Genomic DNA, 21,580 nt, shown 5'->3' on the forward strand with positions numbered 1-21,580 from the left:
TTCCTGCAGAAAATAAAATTCTCTTTCATGAAAAATGCAATTTGATTTGTAGCTTCTCTGTTACCTTTGGTTTTGTTCCTGTTCCAGCAGATGAAGAGGCAATTTTATCTTTGTCCTGGTCCAAATAAAATCAGATTCGTCTTAGAGCAACAGAATTATTTAAAGTTGGTAAAGCAACATTCAATTTTTATAAAATGCCTTAGCATATTAAAAATAAATGAATCAAGGGGAAATGTAATGTATGCACATTAATACAGACTTCATTTAATCAGAAACTAAACAATCACATCATTTAATTAAAACCTAGCTGGATCAAATAGTGAAGGACACTGGTGTGTACTGACTTCAGTTTAAGAATAGCTAGTAGGTAATTTAATCTTTTGCCATTTTACTGCCAGATTCAGTGTGATCTATGACTTCAGTATCTTTTTACATAAGCTCAAAGATACAAAAGTGCAGTTTTGCATTTAAGGAGTAAAAGCTATGTCTAGGTGTTCTGGACATAGGCATATCTTGAACTTGGGACTGTAAGATCAATTTTTGGTTTGGAACGAACCTTCAAATCAGGTTGTTCTTTAAATCTGTAATCAGGGGGTATAGATCCTTCAGTTTCTCCCACTCGCTCAGCCTTCTTCTTAGTAACATCTGCTTCCTGGAAACGTGAGAAACAAAGTTCACAAAATATTAACATTCAATATCGATACACTGTACTTCTGTAAAATAATTCATAGGTAATTAGCTAATTGTACTTAAGTGTTACTGCTTTGTGCATCAATACCAGTTGACACAGGTCACTATAAATAGATCTATACCTGTTGATTATGAGAATAGGTAGCCCTGTAGGGTGAATGCGATGGACACTTGACTAAACAGAGGTAACACTCATGCATTCAATCAATGTAACTGCAAAGTTAAATGTCCTGCTTCACAACAATACACTTATTCTTTCCCATTTCAGACTGGTTCCTGAACTGACTTTCAGATTTATTCCCTTTTCCAAACTAGTTCTGGAATCATGAAGAATCAGAGAGATGCTGTCCGTGTTCGAGAGCACTGGTGGTGGTTTAGAGATTTGTGAACATTGGACAATGTCTTGTAAGCATATGGAAAGGAATAAAGCCCTGGGGGTAATACTTTACATACAGATATACTTTTGAGGCCATTTGGGAACATTGGAAAGATTATGATAAAGAATGTTGCTATTACAAATCGCCTCACTTGGTTTGTTTTTACAGCTTGGGGAATTTACAGTAGCACTTCTGCAGATTTACCAGTTATTTTAAAATTAAGTATCTAAACCCTTCTATCTCTTGACACCCCCCTCCTTCGTTGCACAAGCAGCACTTAGCCTGAAAAACTCACGTTACTCCATTGAACCCTTAGCCAGGGAAAGTGATAGCCTAGTGGTATTATTGTTAGACTGTTAAGCCAAAGACCCAGATACTGTCTGGGGACCTGGGTTCAAATCCCACCACGGCAGGCGGTGGAATTTGAATTCAATAAATATCTGGAACTAAGAGACTAATGATGACCATGAATCCATTGTCACTTGTTGAGGGAAAAACCCGCCTGGCTCATTAATGCCCTTTAGGGAAGTAAACTGCCATCCTTACTTGGTTTGCCCTATATGTGACTCAAAACAATGTGGTTGACTTGTAACTGCCCTCTGGGCAATTAGGGATGGGCAACAAACGTTGCCCTCATCCCATGAATGAATTTTTAAAAAAAACAGCCAGCACTCTTGAGCAGATTCAATGAAATACGAAATGCACAATGCTAATAACTGGTATATTTTCAATTCGACAACTACATTACTGTTGGAAACATGCCTTCTCAATGTCAATTTCACACCAGGTTAAGCTTAATATCCATGTCCAGTAAAATAAAACGGCCTGAAACTGAACCTTGGAACAGGTCATTCTCAAAGTCACCCCATGCCTTCTCCTTCAAATCCCTCCCAAAACTCAACTTTTCAAACAAGGATTTGGTCACTCTCCCAAATTACTCATCCATTGTCTTTGCTTCATCATGCATGTATGAAGTGTTTTGCACAATTCTAATATGCTCAAGTCAGTTTATGAATATGAATAAATATTAAGGGCAGGTGTAGAAGCATCTCTGGAGAACAGACGAAGTATTAACTTTAACATGGCACAGTGATAGCAACAGACTGGGGATAGCGTTGTGTTATCAACAGCCTGTGCAGAATTTATATTAGACTCAAGAAATTAACCAACATATGAGGCAGTAATGTAAACCTTTCTACGCCCAAATGCATCAGGAGATAAATCTATATGCACCTTCACTTCAGGGCCAGTGTATCTGGGAGCAGAATTGTCTGGTGCTTCTGTTGGCAATGTTTCAGCCAAGAGGTCAAATGGATCTTCACCCTTCTAAGACAAAAAGTACTATTATACATTTACTAAAAGCAATCAAATGAAACATATTCCAACAGCGGAGAAATATTTACTGAAAAGAGAACTCAAGTAACTGCTGCTTATGTGCAATGTGTAATTTCCAAATACCAGATCATTTTAGCTTTCATATTTAAACAGCCAGCAGGATGAATAGAATTGTTCAGGGGTCAACTAACAGTTCTTAAACAGGTCAACAATAAAAACACTTTTTTAAAAAATGTGCTCTTTGTTCTGTAATTTGTCACATTTTACTTTATTAACAATGTTGAACATTGGAATGATGGTCATGTCCTGGAATCCAGCCATATTATGAGGAGGACTCTGCTTTCAATTTTGAAGCACTCTGAAAGGTGAGTGTAATTGATCATTGATTGACTGAATGCATTCAGTCAGTTTCAACCTCTCAAGGTTACAATCTAATAACAATCCTTTTATTTCAAAAGTTTCCACTTCCATATTTGTCCCTGAAATACCCAAGGTCTGCAACATTCCTAGCAATGGGCTTTCTGCCAGGACAATCTCTTAACAGCGTGTCTGAAGGCAGGAACAGCTGATAAAAATAGTCTCTTGCTGTCTTCCTGCTTGCCTCTGACAGTCTCCCCTTTTACATGAGGTAGTAGAAGGATTGGATAGCCTATCTATTCTAGTGGCCATTTATGGACTACTTAACTCCCTCAACCTTCCTCCACTATTACGTTGTTCAACATAGGGGATTCTACTGTAAGCAGGTAGCCCAGCAACTCTTCTGGGTGGAATGGTGTCAGGCACTGGGGATGGATGGACTCCTTTGCTATCCCATGCACCAGCCAGAGAAATGCAATCTCTTCCCTCAAAGTCTTATCCCATGGCTCCTGAAAAATCCAACCTTCTGTCACAAATAGAAACTCAAACAAAACTTTGAGGAAGTGGGGAAATGATTACGATCCTAGAAAAGCTGACTGTGATAAACACAGGCAGAAGGGCCATGTGGAGCAGTTGCAAAGGGACTCTCGTCGCACAGGAATGTCTAGATTGCAATCCCAGGCCAATACTCATCATCATTAAATTCATGGTGAGACCAAAAATGTATGTATTTCATTAGAACACAGAACATTACAGCACAGTACAGGCCCTTCGGCCCTCGATGTTGTGCCGACCTGTCATACTGATCTCAAGCCCATCTAACCTACACTATTCCATGTACATCCATATGCTTGTCCAATGACGACTTAAATGTGCCTAAAGTTGGCAAATCTACTACCGTTGCAGGCAAAGCGTTCCATTCCCTTACTACTCTCTGAGTAAAGAAACTACCTCTGACGTCTGTCCTATATCTTTCACCCCTCAATTTAAAGCTATGCCCCCTCGTGCTCGCCGTCACCATCCTAGGAAAAAGGCTCTCCCTATCCACCCTATCTAACCCTCTGATTATTTTATATGTTTCAATTAAGTCACCTCTCAACCTTCTTCTCTTTAATGAAGACAGCCTCAAGTCCCTCAGCATTTCCTCGTAAGACCTTCCCTCCATACCAGGTAACATCCTAGTAAATCTCCTCCGCACCCTTTCCAAAGCTTCCACATCCTTCTTATAATGCGGTGACCAGAACTGTACACAATACTCCAAGTGCGGCCGCACCAGAGTTTTGTACAGCTTCATCATAACCTCTTGGTTCGGGAACTCGATCCCTCTATTAATAAAAGCTATAACACTGTATGCCTGCTTAACAGCCCTGTCAACCTGCGTGGCAACTTTCAAGGATCTGTGTACATGGACAGCGAGCTCTCTCTGCTCATCTACACTACTAAGAATCTTACCATTAGCCCTGTACTTTGCCTTCCGGTTACTCCTACCAAAGTGCATCATCTCACACTTGTCTGCATTAAACTCCATTTGCCACCTCTCAGCCCAGCTCTGCAGCTTATCTATGTCTCTCTGCAACCTGCAGCATCCTTCGTCACTATCCACAACTCCACCGACCTTAGTGTCGTCTGCAAATTTACTAACCCATCCTTCTACGCCCTCATCCAGGTCATTTATAAAAATGACAAACAGCAGTGGACCCAACACCGACCCTTGCAGTACACCACTAGTAACTGGTCTCCAGGATGAAACTCCATTGCAGGGTCTCATCCTCATGACATGATTTAGGCATGTAGCTGGATAACCCACTCTTTTCAGCATGCCAGGGGACAAATATTTCAGTTACTTACTGTAAACAGGTGCACAAAGTCTTAGACTAGAGTCCCTACAGTGTGGAAACAGGCCCTTTGGCCCAACAAGTCCACACCAACCCAGACCCATCCGCCTAATCTACACATCCCTGAATACTGTGGGTAATTTAGCATGGCCAATCCACCTAATCTGCACATCTTTGGACTGTGGGAGGAAACCAGTGTACCTGGAGGAAACCCACAGGACATGGGAAGAATGTGCAAACTCCACACACACAGTCACCCAAAGCTGGAATCGCACCTAGGTCCCTGGCACTGCGAGACAGCAGTGCTAACCACCGAGCCACCATGCTGCCCTTCTTCTAGACACACTAGTAACTGTATGTCTCATGCAAACCTGGTGTTGTCTTGCAGGTTCCACACAGCTCACTCAGTGCAGGACGGCAAAGTTCACCGAGATTCCAGCAGTCATGATGCAAGCAATCAATGCACCAGTGCCAAGTGAATTGGTGAGATTCTTTGAGTTAATACATTGCTTTTGGATAATTTCTCCCAGAGGTGGTACAAGAACAGGAATAACAAAAGGGTGCGATCTAGAGGACACTAGAGTAGTTCACATAACAGAGGGAGAAGTCGTTGCTGGTAATGCACAGTATAAATATGAATAAACATAATTTTTGGAAAAATAATACCTTACAAGTGACATGAAAGACACACTGTTGTTCGCTGTGGCATAGAATGCACAAAAATCACAACAGATGTGAAGCAAGTAAACGCTCAAATTTCTTCAGTTTGTAAGGAGCTGATGAGATCTCATGCCAAAACAAAAAGCCAGGGGAATTTGTGTTTTGCCAGAAACTACCCGAAAATAGGCATCCTGAAGGCAATGAGCTCCAAAATCAAAGACTTGATGGAAATTGGGATATGTGGTCATTGTAGCTAGATGCAGATGTAAGGCAGCAATTCTAACACAGCTCACAGGTCTCAAGAAAATTACACAGTCTCAACATCAAGCTAACCCATAAAGTCACTCCAGGAGTTTGGGCAACATAAGAGAATTGAGCCCACTTCAGCAGAAATCCCAGTTCTCTTGTAGTTCACCCAGTAAAGTTAAATTTAAATCCATTTAAATTTAAACTGAGGTTATCCACCCCACTGGCAATCTCCAATGGTTCCTTAAATGAATTTTGGCTCCCTTCAGATCTGGAAAAATACATTGGAGTCTACATTGTTCAAGATGCACTGTGCTTATGCACTCTTTGGAACTGGAGTCCGAAATTTGCATGGAGTCCCTGATTGGTATTGTTAAGGCATCAAAACATCAGTTTCAGAAAAATATCCTGGATATGTAGAAATTAATAGTTTCCAATCTGACAGCTGTTGCAGTTCTAGTGAAGTGTGATTAGAAGGAAAAGACCCCAGGTTTTATATTTACAAAAAAATATTTTTTTTCTCCCCAAAGGGTTTTGACTCGTACTCTGTAATTGGGACTGAAACCCACAAATGTGTTTCAATCAGAACCAGCAATTTCGACATATCCTATTTTCTTCCTCTGTCATTTACCTTAGTATCACTTTGACTTGCAGACACAGAGGCAGCTGTTGAAGCTTTCAGAGGTACCTGCGCAAAACAAAAACACAACTGTTATTTCAATTTCACTTATTTTTATTCAGATTTTGATCATTTCATTTCAATCTCCAGTTTTGAAAGACTTCAAACATGATATTACATCAATTGCAAACATAAACAAAAGTAAATAAATCAGATGTTAGAAGCAAAATCTTTAAGGTGTCTTAAATTCAAGATAATATCATAACTGTTCAGATTGTGCAAAGCAAATTGAGAGAAATAAGCATGTTACTATGAATGCATTTGTTGTGCAACTTTCTGCAATGAACTATCTGTGCTGTCTGCATGAATGAAGATAAGGACATTTCTTATTAACGTTTGGCCTCAGAAATGCCTCATAGGAGAGAACGGGGCAGAGGTGAGCCGATAGAATTGTATAAGTCGGTAAGAGAGTTAAAAACAGCAGTCAATGGAAAACATAGGTGACAAAAACAAAGAGCTGATGATTTTCTATGCACAAAGGCAACATCTACCCTTTATGTTCCCTGATTGGTCTTGTGGTTAACTATGACCAAATCAGAGCACAAATCCAGAAACAGGGAATGGTCCTAAGAATATCCAGCCTCCTCCAGCTGTAGTCTCTAACAGTCTAAGATTGTTGCCGTACCTCCTTTGGCACAAACGGTGGAGCTGCCGAGTGAGTGGGTGCAGCTGAGCATTTTGAAATTGCAGCTTGAGAGCTAAGGCCAAAGTCTGCTGACAGAGTATCCAGGGCGTCAACTTCTGAGGGACACTGTGACAGCAATGTAATAAATGCAGTTAATTTAGCTCGTCAAGTGTACAAATACAAATAATTCTCAACTTGTAGCACAAATTAATCGATGGCCATTAATCACTGAATTTTTACTTCTGTTTTTTTTTGACGTTCTGAGATATTATGTCAACCAGTGGAAGGAGCAACGATCAATCTCACATTTGCACATACAAGAGAGTGTGCATCATAATTTCTTACTTCTGACCTTTAGCAGGATTCATAGAATCCCTACAGTGCGGACACAGACCTTCGGCCCAACAAGTCCACACCAACCCTCAGAGGATCCCACCCAGATCCAGACCCATCTCCCAATCTACAAATCCCTGAACATTACAGGGCAATTTAGCATGGCCAATCCACATGGCCTAAATATCTTTGGGCTGTGGGAGGAAACTGGAGCATCCAGAGGAAAACCACACAGACATGGGGAGAACATGCAAACTCCACAAGACAGTCGCCCGAGAGTGGAATCAAAACCAGGTCCCTGGCACTGTGAGGCAGTACTGCTGACCACTCAGCCACCATGGCACCCTTTTGTTTACATCTATTCATTGAGGCTTGCACCTTATGTTTGTACAAAATCTCACTGCAGATGTTGAAAGTTACAATTAGAAGCAGTGAGAACATGCAAATATGTCATAAAATTAACACAACACCTTAGTATCTCTGTAAAAGTTGAAATAATGCCATCTTGCCCAAGTAAAACTATAGTTAATCACTAAATTTACAAGTTCTGGAATCTGGCTCTTGTAAAAGAAAAACAATAACAACACTAATACTTAAAAAATACCTTGACTCTGACAGCCAAAGAAAGATGAATGAAGCATTCTAATGGTAAGAGTCACAGGGAAATAAATTAATGGTGAGACAAATTTGATGTTCTCATGTTGATTTTTTTTTATGTTCCAAGTACATAACATTGTGAAGAATGACGTAACACTCATCATTTTTGTCTTTGTAAACATAGCGGCCCTCCAATAACTAGAATATCATTGCTGAGCCTAAGCAAAGTGGTATCCTGATAAAGACATCAAGCGCTATCTTTATCTTACCAACTGATTAATTATTTCTACCCAATGGAAGAGCGACTTGAACAGTTTCAATGTGGAGAACCTAATGTTCTTACAAGAACAAAAAACGGAATTTTACTTTTTCTGTTTCCCTTGGTTTTGCTCCTGGACCAGTGGAGGAAGAGGGCCCTTTACTTTTATCCTGTTGAAAGAAACAAGGTTATAACATAGTAGGTTAATGAATGGAGAATACTGGTGTGCATTACTATTAATTTTAACTTATCTGAAATTTTTATTTTGCCATTCCCTGTAGTTTCTTGTGGTGCATGATATAAGAATCATTTCTACCATTGTAAATGCACATAAGTGGTCATGAAACATTGACCTGGATTTTCTGACAGCCAGATAATCATTTCAGAAGCACAGATGGAAGATGCACATGGGGACCATAACATACAAGAGCAGAATGAGGCCTGTTGGCCCATCGAATCTACCATTCTACCATGGTTGGTATATTTTTCAACTCAGTTCTCCTGCCTTGTCCCCAAACCCTTGGTCTCTTTACAAATCAAGGACCTATCTGTCTCTGTCTTAAAGACATTCAATGATTTGGCATCCTGCAAAATCCCCATTGCAGCAAAACTCAAAAGAATGGTCCAGGAAATTGAAGATTGCACTGGATGACTCTCCTGCATTTGGAACCTCTGAAGGTATCCATGTAAACTGGAGAATCCAGACGGTTCCACTACACCCCAAGACTTGACCACCCCAGCACCCTTGGCAATCTGATGGGATTGCTACACCTCAGAAAATCCAATGAGCTATATTTGTGATCTCCACAATTTCTATTCACTTTATATCACTGCAGGAATTTTTACCAAACTTCTGTACAAGGACATTATTTTGAAAATGCAAGGTGATTGAAATAATCGTTGGCCGGATTCAAATTGTGTGTTGAACTGAACCTTATGATCTGGTTGTTCTTTGAATCTGTAATCAGGGGGTATAGATTCTTCAGTTTCTCCTACTTGTTCAGCCTTCTTCTTCTTAGCATCCGATTCCTGAAAATATAAGAATTAAATCCTAAGGTTTAACTTCAATGTAGAACGTTTCATAGAATCATAGAGTCCCCAGAGTGTGGAACAGGCCATTTGGCCCAACAAATCCACACGGCCCCTCTGAAGAGTATCCCACTCAGACCCATTCCCCTACCCTTGATTTTCCATGTCTAACCCACTTAACCTAAATATCCCTGGGCACTACAGGCAATTTAGCATGGCCAATCAACCTATCCTACGCATCTTCAGACTGAGAGAGGAAACTGGAGCACCCGGAGCAAACCTACACAGACACAGGTAGAATGTGCAAACTCCACACAGACAGTCACCTGAGGCTGGAATTGAACCCATGTCCTTGGTGCTAGGAGGCAGCAGTGCTAACCACTGAGCCACCATGCTGCCACAAAATAGGTGGCAGTATCGCTTCAGTAAAGTGATTGACTTGAGTTGGTTGAATTGAAATCAGATTTAGGAAACTTGTTTAAAAACTCTCTGTTAAAAACATGCACAGACTTTGGCAGCAATGGTGATGAACAGGGGCTTATATTCAGCATGCAGTCCATTACTACCTATCTAATTCCAGGTATTGAACCAACTCTAATGACTGAACTCAGGCACTGGCGCGGAGTCTTGTCAAAAGTGATGTCATTTGACCTAGAATCAGCAGAGTAAGAAGAATTTGCAATGTTAAAAAATATCTGTGGAATCTGTCATTGGTTTTATGAATGTTTAGAAAGGACTTTTAAGAATTTGGATTAATTGTAAAGGAGTCAGTCGTAACTTTCTTAAATAACAAGATACATTGATCTGAGAGACCTGGAAGCATTACCAGTAGGAAGCAAATAAACATTATGAAAGCCCTGTGGCCAGACACAGAGACCCACAGCAGAGGGAAAGGAGACAATGCATACTTATAATGTGCTGCATGTAATAGAGTTAAACAAACAGAAGGCCAAAGATATGGCTACAGCAGGAATCATGAATTGAAGCAGCAGCAGTTCCAGTGAAGAATATTTAACAGTATATATGGAAGGGGTTGATCAAGAATATTCCTTTTTAGTATGCTGACATTCTGTGAGTTGCTCAGATGTAACACCGCTACCAATGAACATAATTTGATCCTAAATCAATTGAGCGGCAAAGCAAGATTTTCTACATAAGGGGGGCAAGTTAGGCCATGCTTTTATTGAGAATATGGATTTTTATGATAACATAAAACTTACGTTTGTTGCATGGAATACTTAAAGTGAAATTGTTGGTTTACTTGAAGTAACATTGGTTGATAATTCATGGTTCTGACTTGTGTTAAAGAGTTAATTGTTGTCGATAATTTTTTCAGCTGAGTGCTTTTTCAGTAAATTTGGTAAATTTTGGTCGATCAAAATGAAGAATATAGAAAGCAACGCCTGGCCATTTACCTCAGTCACAAGAAGCTGTCTTAAGTACTGGAACATTTAAAGACTGTTTACAGTTTATGCCTGAATTTCTAGTATGATCCACCCAAAATTTGAGGCGTCACAGCTGTCATTCATGTCAAGAATTTCATTAGCACAAGGAGGATTGCAAAGGCAAGATATTTATCAATATTATTTATTATTCTGTGAAATATTACATTTACTAAAGCCATTCTGAAAGGAAACACTTTTTATCACGAAGTTTATTGCTAAGATGATGATTCTTGATATACAAATGTTACAGTCTTGTCTGACATAGAACTGCTCCTAGTTCTCTGCACTGCTGGTCACTTCCCAAATGGTTACTCCAATAGGACTTTTATTCCAGAAATTACACAACCACCAAGGCAGTGCCTTCTTTAAAACAAAATGCCCAGTAAATACTAAAAGCCAACATCACCAATGGTGATGTAGCCCTGTCACTTTAATTGTCACAAAGTAACATGAGTCAGAACTCTTAAGTGCCATCACCCCTCAGGAAGTGTATGTCCATTGCTTATCCATCGCACTGAGATTTACCAGTGCTTACTTGGTTGTGGGCAGCCTGCCCTACCCTTCAAACAATTGACAATCAGTATGAATGCCCATGTCACATAACTGTGTTGCCAAGTAAACACTGGTGGCTTGGTTTTGGGCTCAGAATGTGGAACTCAGCTCAGTTAGCTGCCTGATGACTAAAATCTATTCCTACCTTCTAGCACTGGCAGAGATGACACTGATATTTCAACCTATTGGTACGGTCACTGCCCTGTGAAACATTCTACCCACGGAATCATAATGAGAGAAGAGGAGACTATTTAGCCCCTTTATTTCATGCTGGCCCTTTGTTCAATCAGTTCCATTCCCCCGTTTTATACCTGGTGCTCTGCGAGTTTGTTTCCCTTAACTACTCATCAATTTTCTGCTGAAATCATTCATCCTCTCCGCTTCCAAACTCATAAACATTTGGCAGATTCCAAATTTTCTATGACAGAAAATCCATTGACAAGTTCAAAATGGTGAATTTTGTAGAATAGAAAGTGAGGATCATTTGAATATTCTTGGAAGACCGAGGAGCATCAATTCACTATTTTCGTACTTGCATACAGGAAACTCCTATGACTGCATCATTGTATGAAATCTTATCTCAATCTGAACAAACATAAAGACTTTCTGTTTACCATCTTATTTAGATGATACACATCAAAAGACACAGCATAGCCAAAACAAAGGGGAAAAATATGGAACTGTGGGAGCGAAGCAAAGGTTTGGGATTAATTAGTGTGCTCCCCTAACATGCAGATAAAGATTAAAACAAAAGCCAGGAATGGTGTACTAAAAGGAAAGTTATTTAAAGATGAAAAGTATCAGGAGGAACAAATTTCATTTGTACCTTCACCTCAGGACCAGTGTATTTTGGACCTGAATCATCTGGTGCTTGTGATGGAAGTGTTCCTGCCAGCAGGTCAAATGGGTCTTCATCCTTTAAAAATAAAAAGGCATGTTCTCACTTTTTGGTCACTTTATTTAAAATCCAGACAGCTGAATTATTTCAAGCAGGTTAAGATGTAGATCTCACCACCCCAAGTTATAGTTAAGAACAACAATACTGATGCGTTTCAGGGTTTACTAGAAAATCCTGAAAGCTGGACAAGTAATCCAAAGGCAAAAACCAAAATTGCTGGAAAAACTAAGAAGGTCTGGCAACATCTGTGGAGCGAAATCAGGGTTAGCGTTTCAGGTCAGTTCTAAGGGAGGGTCACTTGATCTGAAATGTTGATACTGATTTCTCTCTTCTGATGCTGCCAGACCTGCTGAGCTCTTCCAGAAACTTCTGTTTTTGTTTCTGCTTTTGTTTCTGCATCTGCAGTTCTTTTGGTTTTTATTCAGTAATCCAAAGATCTGGACAAATGATCCCCATAGCGATCCAAATACAGTGACAGAATTTATTGACTCCACTGGTGGTTTGCAGGAGGAGAGACTGCTAAAATTCCCTGCCTCTCCCGTCAATCTTTCACTTAACCCTGATTTATCTGCAATTTTATAGGATCTGGGCAATGACCATCTCATCTGCCTGCATCGCAACTGAGGTCCTTAACTTATTAAGTGCTTAGCAACTGGCCATCTAAGGGGGCTTTCTGCCTAGCCTGAATGTTGAGACTGTCAAGGAGCAGTTCAGCACTGAGCGTGAATGACTGATGAGTTTGGGTTGTCAACAAAATAGTTACACCTCACATCAGCAGTAACTTTACACTGTTATCAGCAGACAGCAGATCGCAATTGATATCAGATCAATTGTTAATTTTAAGCACGAGATTGACAGGTTTTGGTTAGCTAGGGGTATCCTGAGATATGGGGCAAAGGCAGTTACATAAAATAAGGCTGTCGAGCAGTGATCTTATTTAATGATAGAATAGGCTTGAGGGTCTTTTGTGGTGCACTGCTGGTGTACCTGCCTCTGGAGCAGAAATTTTATTCAAGGCTCTCAAGGTGTGCTATAACACGTCCAAAGGAGTTGATCCAAAAAAAATCATAATTGGCTTGAGCAGCTAAATAATCAACTCTTGTTTCGAGATCTCTTTAGGAAGGCAAAGAGAGAACAGTGGAACTTTTTGTCAATTCATTGGGATTGGACAGTGGACGGTGCTCAACATCTGCTCTGGGAATGTGGGGTACTGACAAAAATTTCTTAATTTCCATCTTATTCTGCACTCCTGAATGTACTGTCAGTTTTAATGGAGCAATGAAGCCTGCATTGACAGTTTCCATGTCATCAGCAGTGAAAAATTCATGCTATATATTTTCCAGGGTCCTCTATCTAAATATGTCTGGGCTTGGAGGGCTTTCGAAGAGGGAAAGTGGTGTGGAGGTACTACAAATAAATGAATGGTAGGGTCCTCCATTTGTAAAAAGATAAGATTTTGCCCAAAGATCAGGGTATCCATTTACACATTAAAATCTGAATAAGGACCTTGAGTACAAATTAAGAATTTAATCCACTGGCCCGTGTCTGCTGCAAATGTAATTTTTTACATTCCACTTTTATTTTGTCACTTACCTTGATGCCAGTCTGACTCACAGAAACTGGGGCAGCTGTCGAAGCTTTCAAAGGTGCCTTTCAAGAAAGAAATTAAAGTTTCACTGACGATTTTAATTTAACTTAATTATGTTTGATGCGTGCCAATTATCCTGTTATCTACTATCACTTTAATATGACAATACATGTGATTTACATAATCTATAACCATAAATCACGAGATCCAGCACACAAACAGGAAACATTAAGAACTTTGTTAAGTGGAAAAGACAGTAAATTGCTTTACTCTGATGGGGAAGAGTTTGTTGCACTCTGCAGTGATCTGTAATCCAGTGTGGTTTACAGTTCAGCTTTGTCTGTATTTACCCTCTATTCAGGTTGAATGGGCAGTATTGATTATTCTACAAGTCCATTTTGACAAAGATTTGTGTTCAATACATAATACAACTTACAAAGACAGAATAGCTTTCAAATCTCATTATATTGAACCCTTGCAATTGGGAGGTACCTTGGACCTGACAGCTGGAGGTTCTATTCTCCAAATATGGGCCAAAGACAGTGGACATCAAAGTGAAGGCACTGTGCTCCAAAGCTCCCAGCCCACTGATTAGGTTGGCAGTGCTGAGAACCCAACCACCATCCTTTACTGGGTAGCCAATGAGAATAGCATCAAGCTGAGGACTCCTGCCAGACTGTGATTATTTGCCGTCTGATATGCAACTTCTGGTGATTTACCATCAGTGCCGGTTATATGAATGTAGGTGGAGATTGTTCACAATTCATTTTTGGACTCAGATATTGGAAGACAATATGGTTGCAAAGAAGCTGAGGGATTATGTAAAGTAAAAGCCAGAAAGTGCTGGAAAAACACTGCACAAAACACACAGGTGCAGCTTTTAGGCTTGTAGGCCAACCAGTAATTTAATTCTGGTGACAGTGGGATTCAGGTAAACCAGTCCAATCCTAATTAAATGCACTTTCTCCCTCCGAGAAAGCTACCCCGGAGAACAGAGGACTTTTTTTTTGAAAATGAGAAACATAATGGACTTGAAATGTTCACTCACTTCTCTCAGCTGTTCACTGACCTGCTGAAACTAATCAGTACTTTCTGTTTATATTTTTCTTACTGCATCTATAGTATTTATGCTTTTATTTGAGGGAATGTGTGTCCTGCTTGGAGGGTATCAATCTGAAAAAGGACAAATTAACAAAATACACTTTGCCGATTATACAAAACCAAAAGCCTCGTCTTCGTAATTAAATGACTGAGGTTGGCATTTAGCGACTTTGGATATATTAGAGCTTTGTGTAACGCCAATCACCAACTACCAATATCAGCAACCAACTGAATTACAAAACCATCATCACCAGGAAGCACCCCTGCAGAATTCCCAGCCTCCAACTGCAGTCTCAAATAGTCTAAGATTGTTGCCGTACCTCCTTCGGCACAGATGGTGGAGCTGCCGAGTGTGATGTTGGAGCGGAGCATTTTGAAATTGGAGCTGGAGTGCTGTGGACAAATTCTGCTGACAGTGACTCCAGGACATCATCATCTGTCATTTTCTGCAATGACAATACAACAAATGCAGTTCAAACACCTCAAAAGATATTAATAAAAACAGGGGCAAAGGCCTCACTCCCTCAATACTGAAACACAAACTAAGAAACGTCGATATAACCCCACTATTTTCCCTTCTTGCTGTTTAGGTTCTTATATGTCAGTTTTACCCATAAGACAGATGGAGAGGTAATATCTGTCAATTAAAATCTGGAACAGGCAAGCTAACATGGTGGATAATGTCTCTCAGTCCCAATCTTTTGCAAGCTTCCGTTATGCTTACAATTTATGTTTCCTTGAAACAACACCAGTGACACTGGAAAGCAAAAAGGAGCGATGCGCAAACATGTATGAATCATGAACTAAACTGGATACTCGCATTGCCACCAAGCAAAAAGCCCAGGAGAGCAGCATGCTCTGAGTAACTGAATCAGAATGGATAATTATCAGGACCAGAGGCAGAGAGATAGTGGTGCAGTAATAATGTCACTGAGCTAGTAATCTAGAGGTCCATGTTAATGTTCTGCGAACATGGGTTCAAATTAAATCAATCACTGGAATGTTGGAGGGTGAGGAGTGACCTCATGGAGGTTTATAAAATCTTGAGGGGCATAGATAAGATGAATTGCAGGGATCTTTTGAAATCAAAATAGAAGGCATATTTTTAAGGTGAGAGTAGAAAACTTTAAAAAGAATGAGGGGCAATTGTTTTTACACAGCGAATGGTTCATGCGTTGAATAAATTCCCAGAGGAAGTGGTAGATGTGGGTACAGTTACAATGTTGAAATGACATTTGGTTAAGCTCATGATATGGTCCAAATGCAGGCAAGTGGCACTAACTGAGTTGGGAACACAGCTGGTGTGGGCTGGTTGGACCAAAGGGTCTATTTCTGTGCTGTATGACTCTATGACTCAAACAGCCTGCTCAAGGGCAAATAGCAGCAGGAAAACAATTGCCAGCAATGTCCATATTACGTGATAAAATAAGGATAAAAATCTCTTCAATATAATTATATAATGTGTTCTGATGTTAGCGAGTAGATATCTCAATATGTAAGTGGCTGAGTGAGTGAATGGTAGGTGTGTACGTGCATGTGTTGGATAGCTGTGTCAGAGGTAATTGAGTGTTAGGGTAGTAGTCAGATTGGAGTAGTGGTGACTGGAGTAGGTTGTCAGGGCAGTAGTCATGTCTGAATGAGGAAACAGTCAGCATTAGCCAGAGTATAAACAGGTAGGTGGTTAGCTTGTGTTGAGGGGGGACTATGATGTGAGAAGTCACGTTACAACAAACCAGTGGGTCTAGACAGGATAGTGAATGGGCATTCGGGAGGATATTTGAGGGGCAGTGGCTGATTGAGGGGTATTGGGGGATTATTTGGAAAGTCCAGGGAGTTGGTGGTCTGGCTTAGAGGTATCTGCGTAGTAGTTGAGGGAAATAGTTGGATGGTATGGGGTGGGGTCTAGTCAGATAGTCAGGAGGGTGATGTAACAGCCCAACCACTAGAATCAGCAGAATGGTCTGATATTTCCAGGGTAATTCTGCAGCTAAGTCACATAGATCTACCCGATCATTCTCCAAGGAACAGAGGAATTGTCTATTGGAAATCGAATCTTCCCGCGTAATTTCCCCAAGGAAATTTATGTCAGGACCTCCACCAAGTTGCAGCTCCCAACATACTTCTTCCATATTTTCTTTTGTACATTTAAACTTATCAGATGCCAAATTTTTTAGAAAGAATCCAGTTTAACCAATAAGTCCACAAGATCTAGAAACTTGAACTTGCAAAATCTATTAACTTTTTTAAATTTCCATTTTCTTTCCACTTGGACAGCTGGCAAAATGCATGGAAAATGCCATGGAATGGGGGAGTGCCAAATGGAATGAATTTCAATGGGCCATACTTTTTCTTCTCAGTTTGAAGACTCCTTATGTTCCAAGTATATTTATCTGTCGCTCATCCTCCTCCCCAAAACCAGCAGGGGCCTTCAATCTTGGATAAGCTGGGATATCAGCTTGGATATAAGAAAGTAAGATTATGTACCTAAATTCTTTTTATCTAAGATGGTGTGGTAAGTGGGGGCTTGGAAGCTTTTCATGTACTCATGTGAGTACATGTGACAACAAACTCATTTAATATCACTGCCGACTCTAAACCTGGTACTGAGTAAAGTGGTATCCTCTAAAAGGCCACTATCAACGCCTGTGTTACAATTAGGGACAAGTGATATCAACACTGAACAGTGCCCTGAGGAGTTTTACTGCGGAGAACCGAGAAGAAAACTCTCAACTTTACCTTCTCTGTTTCTTTGGGTTTTGCTCCTGGACCAGAAGATGACAAAGCCACTTTACCTTTATCCTGTTTCAAGAAACAAACCTCATCAGATACTTCTTTGGGTATCAGAAGTACTTAGATTTAAAGCAGCCGGTGAGGTAGTCTTATAAATGTATTAACTTAGTTCAGCATTTCAGGCTGCATTGATCCGTAATGCCAGTTAATCAATCAAATAGTTCAAAGTGCAAAAGCATTAAGTTGCAAGAACGATAAAAAAAATCCAAATTGATTTTCAGATTCAGTCATCAGACATTGCTGGTGGCAAAAGGGGATAGCAAGAAGTGCAGGTGCTGGAGTCAGAGATAACACAGTGTGGAGCCGGAGGAACACAGCAGACCCGACAGCAGCAGAGGAGCAGGAAAATCGACCTTTCAGGTCAGGATCGTTCTTCGGAACAGAGTTTTGCTGGTCATAAAACTTATCCCTCAAAAGGTAAAGGTACAATACAGAGAGACTGCAAAGTTTGTGTGAAAGTCAGCTGGAAAAGCAAAGTGGCAGTGGGAACTGAAATAGGTTCAAAAGCCCTACAGGGGATCGCAAAACTTGGTGAATGCTGAAGTCTAGCCAGCAGAGTCAGAAAGAGTCATGTCAGAACCCAAAGGAATTAAAAGCACCACAGTTAGACCAAAAGCCATAAAGAACGAATGGATGAATGAACGAACGAGCCAGGGAAGGTGACAAATATCACAGGGAGGAGTCACAAATCTCGTTAACAGATACCTTAATGGTAAACTTCAATGGAGAACAGAGGTCTTTTCAGACAGGCCAGGAAAACATGAAGGTGATGTCTTATTTAGTGGAAGAGCCATAGGTTAGTACAATAGAAGCTGAACACCCACTTGAAGGTAGTAGGAGAGCATGCTTAGGCAAAATTTATTCCAAAAGTGAAGGAAGCACACTTCACAACGGTCACCACTGGAGGAGATCACCAAGGACATACCAGTGAGGTTGAAACATAGTTACCCACAAGTTACAGAGAAACTTTCAGACTGCAACCATCTTAGGGTCTCTTTGTCTGACCTTGATAAGCCACTTTAAACTTGGAAGCCGCTAAGCAAAACAGTCTGTCAGTACTTGCTGAAAACTGTGATATTTAATTGGTAAGACAGGGGCCTTTTATAAGTGAACCAGCTGCTCTGTGCCTCTTGAAAACCAATGGATGCATCGAAGAAGGGCAACTAAGAGGCAGCACTCTGACGAGCACAAGAATTAGAAGAATTATTTCTGTAATCCTTGTCAACCAGAGCCATTGAACTGCTTTCTCCATTTTTATTTCCTCACTATCTCGATCTGTTTGTGTAAAGGGGAGTTTGTAGTGTGATCAGAGTTTTCATTTGTAGAGATGTATGCTGATGATTCATAATTGTTTATCTGTAACTCATTCAAAATAGTCATACATAAAATATATATATATAGTAGTTTTCTTTACAGAAACCTGGTCTGTGCTTTTTATTAACCTGGGTTTATAAAACAGGTAAATTGGAAATCTTTGTATATTTTTCAATATCTTTGGCTTTTTGTGATGACTCCAGGAATAGCAGGGTTTGATTTCTAGTGCTTTACCCCAGTGAGTAGTAACAGAACTGAAATACTTTCCAGCTGTAAATGACTCAAGATACCAATTAAACAATCATGGTCTCCAGTTAACACTCACAGGCTCAAGAACACCTGAAGGACTGTGAACACTATATTCCTTTTATCTTCCGCTCATACTGGTCTCTCTTCAACTTTGTTTCTGAGTGTACGTCTGCTTGAGGTTGCATCTTTGTCATTTTTCTTTGGATTAGCAGGTAATAAATTGTTATTTTTTCAACCAAAAGGTTGTAATTGGCTCCCTACTGATACAATAGATCACTACATTGAATATCTACGTTTTTATGACTCAGAGGTTTAGCCTTGTGCTAGAAAAGAGCTTTAAACATCTGTTGTGGCAAACTGAACACACTGAAAGGAGTGAGCTGTTTCCTCTATCCCGACCTGGTTGGAACAATATAGATTGAAAATACAAAGTTAATTGAAACAATTTTTGACTTGGCTGAAATTGGCAGACAGGCCAAACCTTAGGATCAGGTTGTTCTTTAAATCTGTAATCAGGTGGTATAGATCCTTCAGTCTCTCCCACTCGCTCAGCCTTCTTCTTAGTAACATCTGCTTCCTGGAAATATGAGAAATAAAAATACTCAGCTGTGATGTTCATACAAGTTATAACGATTCAATATCCACTCATAACACAGAATGATGACCTTAGTTTAATGAGTTCAGTGAAGAATATCCTTTGGGGAAGGAGATCACTATCTTTACCTGGTCTAGTCTACACGTGACTTCAGACCCAGCATCTTGTCTGATTAACTGCCCTCCGCAATAGCCAAGCAAGTCATTCAGTTCGTGGGCCATTAGGGATGGGCAATAAATGCTAGGCTTGCCAGCAACACCCACATTTTGAGAAAAAATAAATCAATTAAGATACTCAAGGCTCTGCAAAAGCAGCTTGTGAAAGAATAGAGCTGTTCATAGTGATATACTCTTGAAATCTCTCTCCAGGTCCTACTGCCTTCCTAATTCTGTTTCCTTCTTTAAAACACTGCACAAAATAGCTTGCCTTTTGTTAAAAATGCTGTTGGCCACCTGTCCTGATGCCTCCTTATATGGCCTACTTTCAAACCATACATGAAAAAAAAATTGTAAGATGCCTTGTGATGCTGTCCTCCATTGCTGTGCCATATAAATGCAAGTTGTTGTTGTGGCCCTGGTGACTAGGCATCACCAACAGTGGCTAATTCCATATAAACTAATGTGTACGAATTTCACAATCAAATGGATCCACATGTAATGCAATCACAGGGATATGGTATAAGATAAAAATCAGGAGATAAATTCCACTTGTACCTTCACTTCAGGACCAGTGTATTTTGGACCTGAATCGTCTGGTGCTTGTGATGGAAGTGTTCCTGCCAGCAGGTCAAATGGATCTTCACCCTTTTAAAAAAAATACACTTTTTCAATTTGTGACATAGCACAAGGGGAACATAATATGACAGGTATGAAAAATGTTACTGGAAAATAAACCCAAGAAACTAGGGCTCACACTTAACCGACAATTTCCTGACTTCCTTGTCCTTAAGGAGAGGTGTGACAGGGGGAGCTGCATTTTCTGCTCCCCTTGATTCAGTGTGAAAGTGAGGGAGTGTGTAAATCCAATATGGGTGGTCTTCCTGCCACCCCTCCTCAATGATCCCTGACCAGTCTTCCATTTAATAGGGGGTGGCTGAGCCACAAGCAATCTGTCTTCCCTGTGGCCATCGTTTGGCAGCAAGTGGCAATTTGAAAGCAGGAACCCGCTTTGGAGATCTCTGCCCATCAGTGAGATGACCCCTCCCGTACAACGTCACTCTCCTCCCACTTTTAACCTCTGTCATCCCACACATCCCTCATCCACTGAGCTAGGGTTTGTCTGCCAGGCTCTCAATACTTACGGAGCACAGTCTACCATCCAAAGCTTTCTCTTCTTTGGATTCCAGTTGCTGTCCAAGAATGGCCACTGTGCCCACTGATGCTGCAGGAATTAATGAGTTGCCAGCAAAACAACTGGCCATTGGCTCACTAAGGTGAATCCTACTATTCAGATGGAAACAGAGATTCTCTACCTGAGCTAATTAACACTCCACTGGGAATAAAACCGAGGTGAGGTAGCTGGGTTTGTCATGAGTGGGTTTGCAGATGATTCCCCATTTCCCTTCATTTCCACAGACCAGCATTCCTAGTAAAATCTTGCAGGCTGTCTGTTCGAAGTGCCAAATTCTACCTTTGTTGGTTGCTGCATTGAGCATAGGAGATGGGATGTCATGTTGCAGTTGTACAGGACATTGGTTAGGCGACTTTTAAAATACTGTGTTCAATTCTGGTCTCCCTGCTATTGGAAAGACGTTGTTAAGCTGGAGGTGATGCAGAAAAGATTTACAAGGATGTTGCTGGGACTGGAGGGTTTGAGTTATTGGGAGAGGCTGAATGGGCTGGGGCTTTTAACCTCTGGAGTGTCTGAAGCTCAGGGGTGACCTTACAGAAGCTTATAAAATTATGAGGGGCACGGATAGGATGGGTAGCCAAGGTCTTGTTGAGGTTGGTTGACTCGCCGAGCTGGTTTGTTGCCAACCAACCTCAACACCCACAACCCGAGCTACAGATCTACTCTAAAACCTGAG

At 40.6% G+C, this 21,580-nt stretch overlaps 1 protein-coding gene across 10 annotated transcripts in view; it reads right to left on the reverse strand.

The window, feature by feature from the left end:
- The window catches only part of cast (calpastatin), a 192,731-nt gene that overhangs the window by 25,167 nt on the left and 145,984 nt on the right, over nt 1–21,580 (reverse strand). For 6 of the 10 annotated variants that reach the window (XM_048527116.2, XM_048527113.2, XM_048527117.2 and 3 more), the window contains 13 exons: nt 20,268–20,357; nt 19,441–19,536; nt 17,343–17,405; nt 14,927–15,052; nt 13,511–13,567; nt 11,846–11,935; nt 8,927–9,022; nt 8,101–8,163; nt 6,805–6,930; nt 6,132–6,188; nt 2,301–2,393; nt 557–652; nt 65–115 (listed from right to left, as the gene is read on the reverse strand). In XM_048527116.2, the coding sequence (XP_048383073.2) occupies nt 65–115; nt 557–652; nt 2,301–2,393; nt 6,132–6,188; nt 6,805–6,930; nt 8,101–8,163; nt 8,927–9,022; nt 11,846–11,935; nt 13,511–13,567; nt 14,927–15,052; nt 17,343–17,405; nt 19,441–19,536; nt 20,268–20,357 (1,104 nt within the window). The remainder of the gene's footprint in view (nt 1–64; nt 116–556; nt 653–2,300; nt 2,394–6,131; nt 6,189–6,804; nt 6,931–8,100; nt 8,164–8,926; nt 9,023–11,845; nt 11,936–13,510; nt 13,568–14,926; nt 15,053–17,342; nt 17,406–19,440; nt 19,537–20,267; nt 20,358–21,580) is intronic. The other 4 variants (XM_048527114.2, XM_059644737.1, XM_048527120.2 and 1 more) reach the window with 3 other exon arrangements.

Source organism: Stegostoma tigrinum, chromosome 3 (assembly GCF_030684315.1).
Source record: "Stegostoma tigrinum isolate sSteTig4 chromosome 3, sSteTig4.hap1, whole genome shotgun sequence".
In the NCBI taxonomy this organism is placed as follows: Eukaryota; Metazoa; Chordata; class Chondrichthyes; order Orectolobiformes; family Stegostomatidae; genus Stegostoma; species Stegostoma tigrinum.